General features: G+C 30.8%; 2 protein-coding genes and 1 non-coding gene across 4 annotated transcripts in view; 1 reads left to right on the top strand and 2 right to left on the bottom strand.

Moving 5' to 3' along the window:
- The first annotated feature begins 1,486 nt into the window (after positions 1 to 1,486).
- On the top strand, positions 1,487 to 12,482 carry LOC106669066 (40S ribosomal protein S4). Its single transcript, XM_014398324.2, has 6 exons — positions 1,487 to 1,634; positions 4,040 to 4,298; positions 4,381 to 4,478; positions 11,749 to 11,920; positions 12,113 to 12,242; positions 12,311 to 12,482. Exons 1-6 carry the CDS (start codon positions 1,632 to 1,634, stop codon positions 12,432 to 12,434), a joined length of 786 nt encoding a protein of 261 aa, XP_014253810.1. The 5' UTR covers positions 1,487 to 1,631; the 3' UTR covers positions 12,435 to 12,482.
- A 1,477-nt stretch (positions 12,483 to 13,959) lies between these two features.
- Trnay-aua lies at positions 13,960 to 14,032 on the bottom strand. Its single transcript has one exon. It is a non-coding gene; the product is annotated as a tRNA-Tyr (tRNA).
- Positions 14,033 to 18,031: 3,999 nt separating this feature from the next.
- LOC106669061 (rho GTPase-activating protein 7) overlaps positions 18,032 to 19,040 on the bottom strand; it is a 275,493-nt gene continuing 274,484 nt past the window's right edge. For both annotated transcript variants that reach the window (XM_024226362.1, XM_024226363.1), the window contains 2 exons: positions 18,349 to 18,528; positions 18,032 to 18,275 (listed from right to left, as the gene is read on the bottom strand). In XM_024226362.1, coding sequence (XP_024082130.1) covers positions 18,161 to 18,275; positions 18,349 to 18,528 — 295 coding nt within the window. In that variant the 3' untranslated portion in view covers positions 18,032 to 18,160. The remainder of the gene's footprint in view (positions 18,276 to 18,348; positions 18,529 to 19,040) is intronic.

Genomic DNA, 19,040 nt, shown 5'->3' with positions numbered 1-19,040 from the left:
TATCTACTCAAACCTCTATCCTCTTTGATGCCTTAGCTTTTTCACTCTACAGAAAACTAGAGTTCTCCTTATTAAATCCCTAATAATTTCTTTATTCTCTTACTATAGCACTATTTTTCACTTTCCTTAGACTCTCAACCTGCTCATCACCTTCAAATTGCTTATCATTCCAGCATTGGATGATGCTGCTATGATCTTAATCAAAGGGATTATATTTCATCCTATACTAACTTCTTCAGCAAACTTAACATTCTAAATTAACTATTTAAATCAAATAAATTTCCTCAATATCTATCAACAATTTTCCCTCATTCCTTATCCAAATGCAAACATCGTAAGCCTTCAATGCTCCTGTAAACCTTAAGGCCTAGTTCATACATAGGCAATTGGTATGAGAGATGCATATACAATACTGGTAAGAGATAAAAAAAAGCCTCCCCTCCATCTCTTTTTGATCCACTCCCAAGCTGTTTAAAACTTAAAATGTTTGATTCTGCCACATTTTTATATGACACCATGTTGCACAATGTCCAGTAAGTCGCCTTCATACATAAAAGTAGCAATCTACCATCCCAAGCGACTAAAAAAGCTACCTCACGCCAGTCGCCTGCCAGTCTCCCTGTCTGAATGACCATTCCTACGTAACATTGGTCTCCTCGATACCAATCGCCTCCGTGTGAAAAAGGCCTTAGCCTTATACTTCAGAATTGAAATGACAAGACTATGTAATTTGATTCCCCGGGAAGTACGTTCTGTTTCCTCACTGGCATGTTTCAGGCCCATGGCATCTGAATTTTTAAAAAACGACATGAATCATCTCCTTTTCTTTTCCCCGTTTCCTTTTTTTCTCTTTCTGCTTTTCTTTCATAATTTTCATCAGTTTCATCATTCGATTATAAATAATTACATATTTTAAAGAATATATTATCGCCATTATTGTATTGTATAGTTTATCATTATTATTTTACTATGTTTATTAAACTTAAGTTATCTCTAATACAAGTACATATAAGGGTCTCAAAGCCCCATTTGTAGCTTTAAAATAAATAAATTATGTCTTAACAAAAAATGTAAAATACAGAAAAGATATAAATAACTTTTACATACATTTTTTTAGAGAAATGTTTCAGTGCTTTTCATAAAAAAAAACTCGTTCCTTCTCGTCCTGAAGTTCAAAAGGAAGAGAGACACGCCAAAAAACGTCCGTTGGTCGTTTCCTTTTTCATCCGCTAGAGGGCGTTGGTAAGATTTTTTTTATGCTATGATTTAAATGTCCAATTATAAAGTTAACATAATGAATAAAATACTGTTAATTATGGTTTTATTTTATATTTCTAGATGGTAATTTAAAAAATGTCTTTTCAACCACGTGCTGATTGATGGAAATCAATGGAAGTGGAGTATATCGGAAAGACAGAATATAAAAAGAAACGATTTATTTTAATACTGCCATAGATTTTTTTATTTGCATTTAAAATGTTTTTAATTAAATTAGGATTTTTTACGAATACGAAGTGAAACTTGTAATTTATGATGGCATGGCCGGACATCGATCTAGGCGGTGGTGATACAGTGGGCACCAGTACGACCATCGAACCTTTTTCGCGTTCCTGCTAGGCTATTGGGACAACATGGTGAGTACTTTCATTTTAGACAATTTTTATTCATAATCATCCGTGTTTTTAAACGGCCGAACAATTTTCCCCGGACGCCACCAAACCGACTTAGCTTTTCTTTCACCGGGGAAATACTTTTTCCGAGTTTTCGCGGTCCTCGTTGCCAGTTCGGACATGTGTTTACTGACACCGTGGAAGACGGACGGGAACCCCGGACACGTACCTTGTTAATACTAGCAATTTTAATATTCATAGCGGAAAATTGTTAAAAAGTCCATTTATCGCTAAAAACATTTATATTGATCGATTTCATTGTTTGGCCCAATAGGAACTATAGGTGTAGTCTTCATCAAATCTCATCATTTCATAAAAAACACTGGATCAAGGTATTGTCTTGAAGAAGAAAGTAAATTCAGTTTTTACTGCCAAGCTTCATCCTATTTTAAGGCCATCATCAGGGCAAAACAATCTTAATATACTACCTTCTTCAAGACCACACCTTGGCCCAGAGTGTTCGTGATTGAAAAAGTAGTTGATACTTCTAATACTGGTAAAAAAAAAGATAATGGATTGAGCATTTAAATTTTTTCAGAGGTTCATAACAAGAGATTAACGTATGTTCGCCCATACATTGTGGGAACAATACAAAAAATTACTTTCAAAAGTGTTATATTTTTTTCTATTTTTTTACGAGGGTATTTCAACTACCATGTTGCACGAACCCTTGAAGTGTCAGTGTTTTTGAAAAAAAGCCTGTTGGTAAGTACCTCGGCTTTGAATAAAGGGCTATTGGATTCGAGCCCGGGTTCGTTTACCTTACAAGCGGGGCTTCCCAAACTGTGGTCCGCAGCGAACTTTGAGAAAAAGTAATAATTACAAAAATAAAATTAAAATCTAATAATGAGTACTGAAAACAAAAGTTTTTATTTTGTGGCAACTGTCATTGTATTCTCCACAGACATGTTTTAGCTAAGAAATAAATGGCAGCCTCTTTCAAGAAAGTTTTGTAAGAGTCTCTTTAAATTATTATATTGAAATCAAGAATTTTTCGCTACTGTGTGTTGATACAGGAAACGTTCATCATTCCTAGGTTCACCATACAGAAGTCAGGTTGTCTCATGTGAAAGCACTTTAATGATTACAGGAATTAAGTTTTGTTGTCTTATCTTGTTGATGGACCGCAATATCAAATTGGCCAATGTTTTCAATGATGAGAAATGGCAATGTATACTGTCATATAAGATATTTTCATTAAATTGAATGAGTCTTTCTTTGCATGAGAACAGTATCACAATTTTTGATGCTAATGACAAAGTACACACCTCACAAGAAAAATCCAGTTTTGGGTTAAATCTGCTGAGAAGGAATAGGTGGAGTACAATGTACAATACAAAAGAAAAACAGCTTACGAACAGCACGTTGATTGATGAAATATGTGAACACCTTCTAAGTTCATGTCCTTTGTGCACTATTCCCAACAGCATGAGGTACAATGCTAAAAGACCATGAATAGGTCGTCAAATCTTTTCAATTTTGACAAAGCCAACCAGTCCATCTTCAAGTAAATGTGAATTCTGATAGACATTACTTCAGACTCCAGCTTGAAATCTACTTTTGAGCCTGAACTTACCCCCATTTTTCACTCTGTTTGGAAAACAAAAAATTTCAACTGCTTGCCGAAAAAGCAAAATGTGTTCTTCCATTTGCCACGACTTACCATGCGAATCAGGATTTTCTATCTCTACAGCCACCAAAACTAAATACTGAAACTGTCTTAGATGCTGAACCTGACATCAACCCCCATCTATCAAAAATTAAACTAAGCTAAACAACCTCACTCTTCCTATTAATTTGTTAATCATTAATGTTGGTATTAATACTTTTAAAATTGGCTCAAGTTTTACATCCCTGTTAAGTACGTTCTGTCCATTTTTTTCTGTGTTCTGAATTTTGGTAATAATGTTAAGAATGTCAATCTATCTTTTGTTTTCATAGTGATGTCCCTCCCCCATCATCTAATTAGGAATGGACTTGCTAACGCTAATTTATAAAACTTTAATTTACTGAATGTACTATAAGTATGTAATTTTAAATACTTTTTGTTCTGTGAAAGGGGTCCGATCACTAAAAAGTTTGGGAAGCTCTGCCTTATAGTATATAGAGCAATGTGTCAATGCCTAAACTGTTGCAGCCACTGAAGCCCCTGAAATTGTTATCCTAAATCTTCTAGAAGAAATGATCTGATGGCCTAAATTTGAATTTCCCATCAGAACAGACTGATTTTGTAATTCTCTATCCCTTAAACAATACAGCTCTTATATGTATTGGGTCGTAAATTAAGTTCGTAGTTTTTTAAAAAACTAGAAAAAGCTGTGACTCTATGATCTGAGGACCAATTTTATAAGTTTATTTTAATTTTATAGGCCCGAGGACCTAAAAGGCATTTGAAGCGTCTCAACGCGCCCAAATCATGGATGTTAGACAAACTGGGAGGTGTGTTTGCACCCCGTCCCAGCACTGGACCTCACAAGCTGAGGGAGTGCCTGCCCTTAGTTATCTTTTTGAGGAATAGGTTGAAGTATGCCCTCACGAGTGATGAAGTTACGAAAATCGTAATGCAGAGGTTAATCAAGGTCGATGGCAAAGTGCGCACTGATCCCAATTACCCTGCTGGTTTCATGGGTAAATATGCTAATTTTTCTTGGATTAAAGAAACGTAAAACATAATTTAAAAGACTTATATGTTGACTTTCATTACTTTCAGATGTGATCACCATTGAAAAGACTGGCGAATTCTTCAGGCTCATCTATGATGTCAAAGGGCGATACGCCATCCATCGAATAACTGAAGATGAAGCCAAAGTAAGAACCAATTCAAATTATTCATTAGTTCAGTTTGTAATTAGCATACTATTAAAGAAAAAATAGTTGATACTGCATGGCGTTATCGAAGCTTTTGTAAATTTTTTCATATTTATCAAAGTCAACAGAGCGCCAATATTAATTCTCATACAGGCTTAAACAAATCTTCATCCTTGGAGATTTTTGCCTGTTTTGTGGACAACGTTTTTAAACAACAAACAGTTTCCAAGTAAGATCTTTAGATAAAAATAGGAAATATTAATTTTTGGACAATTAATGATAAATTTAAATGTGCATAATGGAAGCCATGCAAATTTTAGATGTTTGCTTCGGCGCCGAAATATGCAGAAAGAAACTGTACAAATCAGCCACAATATTTGTTAGTTCATACTAATATTGTACTTCCCAAGTTGTAGACATTTATTATTAAGAAAATGAAAATAATAAAATAGAAGAGCAGAATGCTACTAATTGCCATTTTTTATAATGCAGCAATCTTTCCTCCCATATCAAAGAAAAATTGCATTAAATATTGAACATAGAAGGTTGTTTAAAATAACCCAATTTTTAATAATATTTGTGTCTCGTTTCATCAATAGATTAGGCCTCATTAATATTATTATTGTCTTATTCATGTTAATATTATTACCTGTAATGTTTAGAAAAAATGATTTAAAAATTAATGACCACAAAGAATTTATGAAGATTAAACTGTTATGCATATTGGAAGCCATGCAAAATGTCATTATTTGCTTCGGCGCCGAAATATGCAGAAAGAAAACGTACAAATCAGCCACGATATTTGTTTGTTCATACGAATATTGTACTTCCCAAGTTGTAGACATACATTATTAAGAAAATGAAAATAATAAAATACAAGAGCGGTGCAGCAATTTTTCCTAAATTATTGATATCTTCAATGTTCGGGGTATACTTGCAGTGGAAACTAAGTTACATTTGAATAGAAATAATAAAGAGGTTTAAATAAACGGAAAGGTTAACTCAACAATTTATGGCCTCTAAGTGATAAAAATTAAATTGGAGTAAAGAAAAAATAAAATGAAATTGGGGATTTTATACATCAGTATAATAAAAATGAAATGAAAATATGCCTCTGAAAGAAATAACTGAATTACCCTTGCAATATTTGGCCAAATTAGAACAGTCGTTCTATTCTCGGGTTCTAGTCGACACCTGAACACTCAGGCCCTTGATTGTCTGGACACTACCACTTTCCCTCTCGAGGAGGTGGTGATTAGGGTTAACTTCCTCACGCTCCTCTACATCGCCGTGACTATCCAAGAGAAATTGCATTAAATATTGAACATAGATGGTTTAAACTAACCCAATTTGTAATATTCTTCGTATCATTTCCACACTAGTTAATGATTGTCTTATTATTCATGTTAATATTACTACCTGTAATGTTTAGAAAAAATGATGTAAAAGTTAATGACCACAAAGTATTTATGAAGATTAAACTGTTATGCATATTGGAAGCCATGCAAAATATCACTATTTGCTTCGGCGCCGAAATATGCAGAAAGAAAACGTACAAACCAGCCACGATATTTGTTAGTTCATACTAATATTGTACTTCCCAAGTTGTAGACATTTATTATTAAGAAAACGAAAATAATAAAATACAAGAGCAGAATGCTACTAATTAAAAATTTTAATTTTTATAATGCAGCAATTTTTCCTCCGCTATCCAAGAGAAATTGCATGAAATATTGAACATAGTTGGTTTAAAATAACCCAATTTTTAATATTCTGTGTGTTTCTACAATAGATTATACTTCATTAATTATTGGCTTATTATTCATTTTAATATTATTATCTGAAATGTTCAGTAAAAATGATTTACAAATTAATGACCTCAAAGTATTTATGAAGATTAAGCTATTATGCATATTGGAAGCCATGCAAAATATTAATATTTGCTTCGGCGCCGAAATATGCAGAAAGAAACAGTACAAACCAGCCACAATATTATTGTTAGTTCATACTAATATTGTACTTCACAAGTTGTAGACAAAGTATTAAATTTTTTCTATGTTGGGGGTGAGGACATATACACATTACATTACAACTCATTACAAAGAGAACAAATGAAATGTCGAATGTAGCTTAATAGCCGAAGTCCCTTATAAGAAAATAGTTGGTAAGAAGAGAAGTCAGTTGCACACAATGTACCACAGAATTAATTATTATTACTGTGAGTTCATCTTCAGGGCTCAAAGAGTTTGTTTTCTGTGTAGATGTGTCGTTATTGAGTCGTGTTGAGAGTGACACTAAACCTACGTTACACCAGACCGCAACTCACAATCTCCAAATAATTATTAATTAATAGTCACTAAACACCACACATTAGTACCACAAAATATTAAGTATATTTTGGTAAGATTTGTGAGGAGCTGGGCGATAATTACTGACATAATTATAGCTAGTATTATAAGCTGAAATAGTTAAGATAAACATGCCTATTGGAAGCCATACAGAGTATCATTATTTGCGTTGGCAGTGAAATATGCAGAAAGAAAATTACAAAATTTGCCACAATATTTAATTCATATTTATATTGTATTTCCCAAGTTGTAGACAATTTAAGCCATTAAAAAAAAAATAAAAAAAAAAAAAAATAAATAAAATAAACATGCCTATTGGAAGCCATGCACAAATCAATATTTGTTTTGGCAGTGCAATATGCATAAAGAAAATTTACAAAATTTGCCACAATATTTAATTCATATTAATATTGTACTTCCCAAGTTGTAGACAATTTAAGCCATAAAAATACATTTTGAAAGAGAAAATAGTTAAAATAAATATACCTATTGGAAGCCGTGTACAATATCAATATTTATTCATGCAGAAAGAACGTGTACAAAACGGCCTCAATATTTGTTATATGAATATGGTAGACAATTTAAACATTAAAAATATATTTTCAGAGAGGATACCATGAATGAATTTCAATATTTATTGAAAGCCATGTAGAATATCGGTATTTCTGATGGCACCGAAGTGCAGAAAGAAAATGTACACAATTTTATATATGTTACTTCCCTTGTTGTAAAAAATGTGAACTTTGAAAAATAATTATAAGGTGTTAAAGAAAAACTTGTTTCACAAATGAATTATTCCAAACATGAAAAGTGAAAGATAAAAATAAAATAAGGGAGTTTGCCTTGAAATAAATCAGAATGCATATTGGAAGCAATGCAAACTATCAATGTTTGTTTCGGTGCCGAAATATGCAAAAAACAAAATTACAAACAGGTCGCAACATTTGTTATATACAAATATTGTACAACCCAGTTTGTAAACAATAAAAAAAACGATCTTAAAAATAGCTGTTTTAAAGTAATTTTTGTGTATAGGAAACCATGCAAACTGTTGTTGATTGTTTAGGTTCTGATGTATACAGAGAACAGTTGTTAACAAATTAAATAAAAACAAATTTAATTATTCAAGTATTGTACAACCCAGTTTGTGCATAATTTAAAAAAAAAAATCAAAAGTATCTTTTTCCCAAAGTTACATTCACATATAGGAAACCATAATTATTTGCTTTTGTGCCAAAATATGCAGAAAACAAAATTACAAATCATCACAACTTTAGTTAATAGTAAAATTATTGATTATTCAGAGATCGTGAGATGCCGTCTGGTGTGACATAAGTTTTAGAAAAACATTTTCTTTATTGTGCCAATGTTTCGATCTTTATTGAGATCATCTTCAGGGCTCAATAAAAATCGAAATGTTGGCACGATTAAGAAAATGTTTTTCTAAAACCTTCTCACGATCTTCGAATAATCATTAACTAACGATCACTAAACACCACACAAAACAATTATTGTAAAACCCAGTTTGTGGACGATTCTTAATCTTGTTTTTTTAGAACAAAAGGTCAATAGGTTTGCCAGTGAATTTTGCACATAGAAAACTGTACAAACTGTTGTAGGTTAGGTGTCGAAATTTGCAAAGAACAAAGGTGCAAACCAAATGGTCACAACTTTCGTTAATAATAAAAGTATTTTACAATCCAGATTGCATATATAATTTTTTATCGTAATGTTCCAAAAAGAACATCAGGTCTCTAGCAGTTTTTGATAGTTAGATTTAATATAACCATTATAAACTGAAATGGTTTTGTAATATAATATTGTTATATATTTGATAAATATTATTTATAATGTATTAAGCAACTATCGAAGCTTTAATGATTACTTAATATCAATTGAAGTCAAATGTTTGCTAAAAACAAATACCTGTTTTAGTTGGACAATAACTGCTATTCAGTCATTTCTAACCTTACTGGGTTACAATTTATTATTATTTAAAAACGAAGTAGGTTTTTTCTTTTCAAATTCTAACAGCCAAAAGTAGTTTTATCTGTTAATTTTGCATATAGGAAACCTTGCAAACAATAGTTTGCTTTGGTGCCGAAATGTGCAAGAAACATTACAAACAAATGGTCACAACTTTGGTTAATAATACAAGTATTATAAAACCCAGTTTGGATACAATTAAACAATAATTATTTTAAAAAATTTAAAAAGAATACTTTTTCCCAACTTACTCTTGTATAAAGGAAACCTGCAAACAGTTTGCTTTGGCGCTGAAATATGCATATAGTATGTTACAAACATAGGTCGCAACATTTGTTATATACAAATATTGCACAACCCAATTTGTAGACGATTATTTAAGAAAAAAAAACCTCTTGAAAATAACTATGTCTAAGTTGTTTTTTTCATATAGAAAATCATGCAAATCATTGTTAACTTTCATGCGTGTGCAACTGTTTTTTCACTCATGGGTGCAAGGTGGTAGGCTACCACCAATTCGTTTTCACCCAGTATGTCATCCTGATCCTTCGAAGTAGTGGTAATTTTGATAGTAACTCTAACATACATGTTTAAACATTGGAAAAATTGATTCAAAATGACAAATTTACAAAACAAAGAATCACAAGAAATACGAGATATCAGAAAATATCAGCCTTTTTGAAGTAAATATGGAGAAGAAAAAAACACAGGAAAAAATGAAACCTGTGAAAGACATAATTCATTATCATCTGAATCTTTTTGATTTAATGAATGTCCACAAGGTTAGAGAAACGTTCTTTAAATGTGATATAACAGAAAATATCAGTCTTTTAGAAGTAAATGTAAAGGGAAAAAACTCAGGAAAAAATGAAACCTGTGAAAGGCATAATTCATTATCATCTGAATCATTTTGATTTGACGAATGTCCTCAGGGTTAGAAAAACGTTCTTTAAGAATCTTCCCAACTTAGTTTTGCATATAGGAAACCATGCAGACATAGTTGTTTGCTTCGGTGCCGAAATATGCAAAAAACAAAATTACAAACAAATGGTCACAACTTTTGTTAATAATACAAGTATTGTACAACCCAGTTTGTGGACAATTAAACAAAAACAATTATTTACAAAAGTCAAAAGAATCATCCCAACTTAGTTTTGCATATAGGAAACCATGCAGACATTCATAGTTGTTTGCTTCGGTGCCGAAATATGCAAACAACAAAATTACAAACAAATGGTCACAACTTAGTTAATAATACAAGTATTGTATAACCCAGTTTGTGGACAATTAAACAAAAACAATTATTTACAAAAGTCAAAAGAATCTTCCCAACTTAATTTTGCATATAGGAAACCATGCAGACATACATAGTTGTTTGCTTCGGTGCCGAAATATGCAAAAAACAAAATTACAAACAAATGGTCACAACTTTGTTAATAATACAAGTACTGTACTACCCAGTTTGTGGACAATTAAACAAAAATAATTATTTACAAAAAGTCTAAAGAATCTCCCCAACTTAATTTTGCATATAGGAAACCATGCAGACATACATAGTTGTTTGCTTCGGTGCCGAAATATGCAAACAACAAAATTACAAAGAAATGGTCACAACCTTGTTAATTATACAAGTATTGTACAACCCAGTTTGTGGACAATTAAACAAAAATAATTATTTACAAACGCCAAAAGAATCATCCCAATTTAGTTTTGCATATAGGAAACCATGCAGACATAGTTGCTCGCTTCGGTGCCGAAATATGCAAAGAACAAAATTACAAACAAATGGTCACAACTTTGTTAATAATACAAGTATTGTATAACCCAGTTTGTGGACAATTAAACAAAAACAATTATTTACAAAAGTCAAAAGAATCTTCCCAACTTAATTTTGCATATAGGAAACCATGCAGACATACATAGTTGTTCGCTTCGGTGCCGAAATATGCAAAGAACAAAATTTCAAAGAAATGGTCACAACTTTGTTAATAATAGAAGTATTGTATAACCCAGTTTGTGGACAATTTTTGATGTTACTTAGAAGAAATGGTCTAAATATTCGAGTTTGCCAGTGAATTTTGCCAATAGAAAACTGCAAACCGTTGTTAATTGGTTAGGTGCCGAAATATGCGGAGAGCAAATAAATGGTCGCAACTTTTGTTAATAATACTATCATTGTTTTAGAAACGACATCAGACTTAGCAGATTTTGATAGTTTATTTTAATTTAACCATTGTAAACAGAAAATAGTTTTTTCATTTAATATAGTTAAATACTTGATAAATATTGCTTATTAGTAGCAACTTTCGAAGCTTTAATGATTACTTAATATTGATTAAAGTCAAATGTTTGCTGAAGACAAAGTACCAGTTAAAATTGTGCAATGACTGCTATCCTAACAGTCGTTTCTAAGCCTACTGGGTTACAATTTATTATTATTTAAAAACGAAGTTGATATTTTCTTTTCTAATTCTAACAGCTAAAAGTAGTTTAAGTAGTAGGTTCACTATTTTTCGTGGTCCGATTGACCAATTATATCATACAATTAGTCATAGCCGAAGATCGTGGGTTCGAATCCCGCTCGTGATACTGACTTTTTTATCTCAACTTGAAACCTTATTTAATTGTAGTTTAATAGTTTTAGTTATTTTTCTATATAGAAATGTAATCCACTCAAAGTAGATCTGTAGTGTGAATGAATATCAGAAGTTAGTCTCAAAGTTTAATGATTATTTAGTATTGATTGAAGTAAATTGTAATTTAATTATTAAAAATAATATAAGGTGTTATTCATATAAAAATGCAAGAATTATTTTAAAAAAATTAGTTAAACATTTTTAAAGGCAAACATCATGGTCACAGAACAGTCTGATTGAATCAGAAAAAAAATTGGCCTATTATTTTTTTTTCTATTGTATTTTTTTTTTTGCTTGCAGTACAAACTGTGCAAGGTCAAAAAAGTGCAGACAGGGCCGAAGGGTATTCCTTTCTTAGTGACTCACGATGGACGTACCATCAGATACCCAGATCCTAATGCAAAGGTCAACGACACTATCCAACTGGACATCGCTACGTCAAAAATTATTGACATTATTCGCATGGATTCTGGTAATTTGAAACATTAACTGAAACACAGAATATAATTTTTCCTTGTGATGATAAAAAATTTGGCACAATTTTGAGGTGACTCGCAGAAGCTTGAGTCCCTGTGAACTCTGTCTTACTCATCTTGAAGAAAACTTTTTAATAAAAAATATATTTGTTGATAATCATTGTTAATGTATAATTTTTAACTGTTAGGAAATATTTGTATGATCACTGGAGGTCGTAACTTGGGTAGAGTAGGGACGGTGGTCAACAGGGAGCGACATCCAGGATCTTTTGATATTGTCCATGTCAAAGATGCCAGCGGTCACATGTTTGCAACCAGGTTTGTTTTTTCAAAATCATAAAAGGTTTTTCTTTCAATTTGTTATATTAACTATTGTTTTTCTCTAGGTTAAACAATGTTTTCATCATTGGCAAAGGTAACAAACCTTATGTTTCTCTTCCAAGAGGAAAGGGTGTGAAGCTTAGTATTGCTGAAGAAAGAGACAAACGACTCGCTATGAAGGCATTGTAATACCTTTGTATTTTCTTTAAATAAAAATATAAAAATTTTATGACTTTAGTTTTGTATTGCCTAATTTTTGACATTTCCAACTTGACTTCCAGACTGACCTGATATCTTGTGTTTTCTTATTAAGAACAGCGAAATATGTAGTTTGTTTGTACATAAAAATTTCAAACTTTATTGGTTTTGACACAAATTTTTTGATAAAAAAAAAATTAATTCTGTACCACATCCTATTTTCCTGTTTATAGATTCCTGATTTTTGATGAGCACATGATTTTTTTTTCATTTGAGTTGAAAAAACCAAATATATAGGGACAAAAAAAAATAAAAAAATTCTTCCCTCCAAGGGCCATATCCACAGTCTTAAAAATGTAACACTCCCATGAATTAAAATATTTTTGGCTTATATTATTTAGGCCAGGGGCGTTGGTGGCTGCAACGGTACCAATATGGGCTTCAAAAACACCAGCACTCAAGGGCTGCTTTATTGGTCAGCAGCATATGACTTCTGCTATTGCGTCCCCAAAACAAGAGAATTCACATGGAAGATTGGGGACGAATTCTCTTAGTAGTTTTAGTGAGAATTTGATGGCCTCAAATCAGATGGACGTAATTTAATATGGAGGCACTCAAGATAAAGGTATGCCACATGCTAATGGTTCCTCGGGTGGCATTACATGATGGGTCTGACGAAACTACTGCACCAAACGCAGCCTTGGGTTAACTATTTCCACGAGGCGAAACAAGGTGGGTCATTAGTTGTGCGAGACAAGCATGCCGTTAATAACTACACAATCTGCTGCATGAGTGTTTGCTATCATGGTGGTACTTTACGTTAAAAAGAAAAACCAAATGAAAATGCCGTTGGTGGATCAAATACTTATTTTGTCGGTGAACCCCATTAGTTTTTATTTTCGCTTTAACAGCATTAACAGTTAGCCTCATTTTGATGCTAATTATCTTAGGAAATATTTGTATGATCAGTGGAGGTCATAACTCAGCGTTGACGGTGGTCAACGGAGCGACATCCAGGATATTTTCATATTGTCCGTGTCAAAGATGCCAGCAGTCACATGTTTGCAACCAGGTTAGTTTTTTAAAATCTTAAATGTTTTGTCTTTCATTTTGTTATTAACTATTGTTTTTTCTCTAGGTTAAACAATATTTTCATCGTTGGCAAAGGTAACAATAACAAACCTTATGTTTCACTTCCAAGAGGAAAAGTGTGAAGCTTAGTATTGCTGAAGAAAGAGACAAAAGACTCGCTCTGAAGGCATTGTAATACCTTTGTATTTTCTTTAAATAAAAATTTTATGACTTTAGTTTTGTACTGCCTAATTTTTGACATTTACAACTTGACTTCCAGACTGACCTGATATCTTGTGTTTTCTTATTAAGAACAGCGAAATATGTAGTTTGTTTGTACATAAAAATTTCAAACTTTATTGGTTTTGACAAATATTTTGACAAAAAAAAAACAAATTAATTCTGTACCACATCCTATTTTTCTTTTTATAGATCCCTAAGATAGTGTCACGAGCGGGATTCGAACCCACGACCTTCGGCTTTATACGCCTCTACTCTACCACTTGAGCTATCGTGACTTTGATCCACTCGGAAACAAACTCCCCATCTTAACCTAACGTTCGAATTATTCCTCCTTTTTGCCTTTCAACAAATGTCGGGTAATCAGGAAAAAAGTCAGTATCATGAGCGGGATTCGAACCCACGACCTTCGGCTACCACTTGAGCTATCATGACTTTGATCCACTCGGACACCAACTCCCATATCAACCGACCTTTCGAATTTTCCCTCCTTTCTTTTTTTATTTCAACAAATACCTTACATAAAGATTAATTAATTGAAAGAAATTATGATACATAATGGTAATTATGTTAGTTATTGTATGGGTTTCAAGATATTTTTTAATTATTGATAAATATTGTGGATTTTTAAACTCTAAATTTAGGTTAATGGGTAGGTGTATTGGCTCAATTAATTAGGGTCACCATATGAAGTTTATATTTACATATACAGGGTGAATTGCTACTCGTGCTACAAACTTCTCCAGTAGATTCTTCACCCTAAAATGAACAAAAAAGTTCATATTGTCCATGGTCCGATTCTCAACCATTTCAGANAAAAAAAAAAAAAAAAAAAAAAAAAAAAAAAAAAAAAAAAAAAAAAAAAAAAAAAAAAAAAAAAAAAAAAAAAAAAAAAAAAAAAAAAAAAAAAAAAAAAAAAAAAAAAAAAAAAAAAAAAAAAAAAAAAAAAAAAAAAAAAAAAAAAAAAAAAAAAAAAAAAAAAAAAAAAAAAAAAAAAAAAAAAAAAAAAAAAAAAAAAAAAAAAAAAAAAAAAAAAAAAAAAAAAAAAAAAAAAAAAAAAAAAAAAAAAAAAAAAAAAAAAAAAAAAAAAAAAAAAAAAAAAAAAAAAAAAAAAAAAAAAAAAAAAAAAAAAAAAAAAAAAAAAAAAAAAAAAAAAAAAAAAAAAAAAAAAAAAAAAAAAAAAAAAAAAAAAAAAAAAAAAAAAAAAAAAAAAAAAAAAAAAAAAAAAAAAAAAAAAAAAAAAAAAAAAAAAAAAAAAAAAAAAAAAAAAAAAAAAAAAAAAAAAAAAAAAAAAAAAAAAAAAAAAAAAAAAAAAAAAAAAAAAAAAAAAAAAAAAAAAAAAAAAAAAAAAAAAAAAAAAAAAAAAAAAAAAAAAAAAAAAAAAAAAAAAAAAAAAAATCCAGGAATCTACGACGAAATCACAAGTTTTGGATCACAGACCTCTTTAATATTTTGAGAAAAATGTTAAAATTGGTGGATAATTCAACAGGTTTCGTTATTTGATCTTGCAACATTTGTTGAAGTTAGCTTTCCAAAAATTTATTCGACAACAAATCACCTCGCCCATTTCTTTCGTTCAACATCACATCTTTCTTGGAGGTGTAGACAAATAAGATTATTATTTAGATAATAAATCTTAAAAAAGACTTGTAAATAAATCTTTTCCTGATATACGTGAGTCGATAAGATGAGAAGGGAAGTCTTACAACAGTCGTGGGAGATTGGCGAATCCATTCCCACCATTATTCTGTTTGCCATGGTCTCATATACGGGCAATCTTTTAATCCATTTAGAGTTAAGTGTTCAAATTCCGGGATGACAAATTGAACAGAACTGTCGGTTGCCATTGTGGATTTGATGGATCGCTACGGTTTGGAAAAGTGCGTTTCTAAACAATTTGTAACTCTCTGGGCAATTCTAGTCCACAATGAATATGCTTTAAGTAAGGTTTTGATTGAGATAAAAAAGTCATTGACACGAGCGGGATTCGAACCCATGACCTTCGGCTAAATACACCACTGCACTTGGTAGCACTTGAGCTAACGTGACTTTGATCCACTATCGTGACATAGACTTTTTTATCTCAACCAATACCTTATATAAAGATTAATTAATTGAAAGATGTTATTTGGTCAATCGGACCATGAAATCTAATGAATTTGTTTTACATTTTTATTTGTTTTTGATTTTTTTTTTCAACCAAACCTATTTTTGGTAGGCAAAATAGAATGAACTTTAAATACATTAAAATTGAAGGATGGTGTGTTTTGTCCATTATTGTTGATACCCACCCATCTGTAGTTACAGGACTATGAAATGCCAAAGAATTTGATTAGATACTTTTGAAAGCAGGGCCATTTCTGCTTGAGACACCTTGTAGAATTATATAGATAGGGGTCTTTTGAATAATTCTATTGGATGATGAGAACATTAATAAATCTTTTAGTAATTAGTTTTTTTATAAATTGAATTTTAAGATCTTTAAAGAGGCTAGGATTGGAGTACTTACAATTGATATACGAACTTTGAACTGAAAGGATTGGAAATGATGTCTCTTGGAAGCAGTTCCCCCACAGTACTTTACTATAATTGTCCAAGTAGGTTGCAGAAGTATTTGATAGATCATTAAAAGGTCCTTTCAATAATAAGGGAAGACAAACACAAATAATTATTTAACACGAACATTTATTTCATGTTGGTATAAACACTTTTGTTAACGCTTTAATGTATATTTTTTTTGACACATCTTTTATGTTAACATTTATATAATTCAGGGTCTGTTCACAATATTTACAGGAAATAAAACAATAGAACAAAAAAAGAAAAAAAAGATCTGATGGTAACTTTTGGTCCTAACAAACCGTCGAAATTATGTGATGTCTAGCATTTGTGATGTTTTCAAAACCTAAAACTCTTGGTCCCAGTTATCTTGGTCGTGTTAAGTGACAGCACTGAGACTTGCCTTTAAGCTCTCAAAGTACATTTTTTTACATAGTGGTAAAAGTTGAGTTTCCAGAGGAAAAGCGCTCTTATAAAATAAAATAAAAATGTAAATTAACAAAGTACATAATTAAATTACATAGTGTACAAAATAATTTTTTGTTAGTCAGCTAGATAGATAGTTCCTTTTTTGTTTTTAAACAAATGTATACAATAATAAACATGTGGTTTTTATATAATTATAATATATAAATTAAAAACTGTAAATACATCTTTTTTTTTACACAAAAACTTCATATGATACAATCAAATATAGAATTGTTTGTTTGTTATACATATAAAAGAAAATGACTAATTTGTGTAATTACTAAAAACTAAAACTACAACATTTAATTTTATAATAGACAGGGAGTTTCAAGGGTTCAATTATACGTCTTATTTTTAACAATCTGAAAACACTTAAACATATTAAGATATATATTTTTTTCCAGAAGGATACACGTAAAAAAAAAAAAAAAAAACTATTATATTTTTGAAACAATAGACAAATTTTGTTTAATAAGTTAACGCTGTGTTGTAATTTTTTCTGTCAATTGTTTACTTATACATGTAGAATTTTTATTATCGTGTCTTCTTAGTATAGCCATCAAATGAAAATTAAATTGATTTACATTAGACAGAAACAATAATTATGTACATTCCCTGAGTTTGAATAACGAATAATGATATTTTTGATTTGACTAGTTGATAAATTTTGAAGACATTCAGAATTTCATCATAACAGAGATATAAAATATATATTTTTATTGATATATATATTTTTTTTTTGGAAAATCCAAATAATTTTTATTTCAAAATTTTCAAAAATAAAAAAATCTGTCGATTTAGATATTTTTTAAAATGTCATCAATATGTACAAAAACACCCTTAAATTAATTAAAATTCACTTCAAACACACTTTTATTTGTTAAATTGAACAATTTTCAATCACCATTATTAACTTTTTTGTTTTATATTAAAATACGATGTAACTTTTTTTGGTATCTAAATGCTCGACAATGAACGTCGCTCAGAGATTTACTGTACAAAAATACATATATAATTCAAATTTCATTAAAATATATCATTCAACATATAGTATATATATCTATATATATTTATATAATTTGTCAATCCTAAAACCAGTGAGTTTGCAACAATAAACAGTGATTTATTAAAAAATATTACTTATAAGCTTATCGATATAACAATATAATTTATTGGATTGGTTTATACAATTTAAAATTTACAAGTACATGCCACCTAGCCAGATAGAGCTTGTTTCAAATTAGGCATGGTGGCTTTTGAAGCTTAATAAATTCAATTTTTAACCCTGTTTACTTGTTTTTAACGTTGCGAATAATGAGTGGGTTTTAGCTTTTCTTGGCTTCACCAATGTCATCCACGCAAAGTGATTTTTTCCTGTATCATACCTTGCTCTCCGGTCCTTCGGCCGTGTGCTTGAACGAGCTGCGGATCTTTGAAAGGTGAAGCGCACAAATCTGTCCGTATGTTTTATTGTACCACTCAGGTGTTCTGCCTCTGTTAAAAATACACAAATTAATAAATACGTTGAAAATTATTGAACGATACAATATAAATTCGATATACTTACTTTGTATCTACCCTTGATAAATGTATTATCCTCGATTTTCCTGAGCCGCAGGGTTCGATTAGATAGCGGGATGCGAGAACGATACCTCGCACCCCACCGGACAAGACCTGACCTTCGCAGTGTTCCACTGACGTCTCGACGATAACACATGCTCCTTTAGCCAGTTCTGTTCTCCAAGATCTAAAAAAAGTTTACCTTCAAAATAGCAGAAATAGTCTGGTCACTAAATAATGTCGGACATTCTTTAGGCTTAATGGGGCATTATATTGTGCGTAAACAGGCACTTGTGGCGATTGCAAGAAGCGCTTGGAGAAGAGTAATTTTATGATGAAAGTTAAAGAAGTTGTTTGTATGAAGTATTATTTTCTCTGTTGCCATTATAAACTAAGAAGACAATGACAAAAGAAGTATTGGGTCCATCCTATTTAACAGATAGATTCACAAATAGTATGCTCATTACTCTTTACTTAAAATTATGTGATTATGAACCAAAATTTTTCAATTATTTTAGAATGCCAATTAACCAATTTATTGCACTTAATTAAGGGCAGTACTTCATCTAGACCTCAGAGTGTGAGCGATTCCATGCGCCTGTAGAAAAACTTGTCATAAAATATCGATAATGTTGACATTGCAGAACAAGAGTGCATTAACTTTTAAAAATACCATTCAATTAATTAAGGTTTTTAGTT

The sequence above is a fragment of the Cimex lectularius genome, unplaced genomic scaffold (genome assembly GCF_000648675.2).
Source record: "Cimex lectularius strain Harlan isolate CLEC.00 unplaced genomic scaffold, Clec_2.1 scaffold171, whole genome shotgun sequence".
Lineage (NCBI taxonomy): Eukaryota > Metazoa > Arthropoda > Insecta > Hemiptera > Cimicidae > Cimex > Cimex lectularius.
This window is presented reverse-complemented; position numbering and strand designations above follow the sequence as displayed.

Excerpts from the sequence above, each read along its gene's own strand:
- LOC106669066 (XM_014398324.2), top strand. Across the intron at positions 4,479-11,748 it reads TAACTGAAGATGAAGCCAAA|TACAAACTGTGCAAGGTCAA; the intron begins GTAAGAACCAAT and ends TTTTGCTTGCAG. Across the intron at positions 12,243-12,310 it reads GGTCACATGTTTGCAACCAG|GTTAAACAATGTTTTCATCA; the intron begins GTTTGTTTTTTC and ends GTTTTTCTCTAG.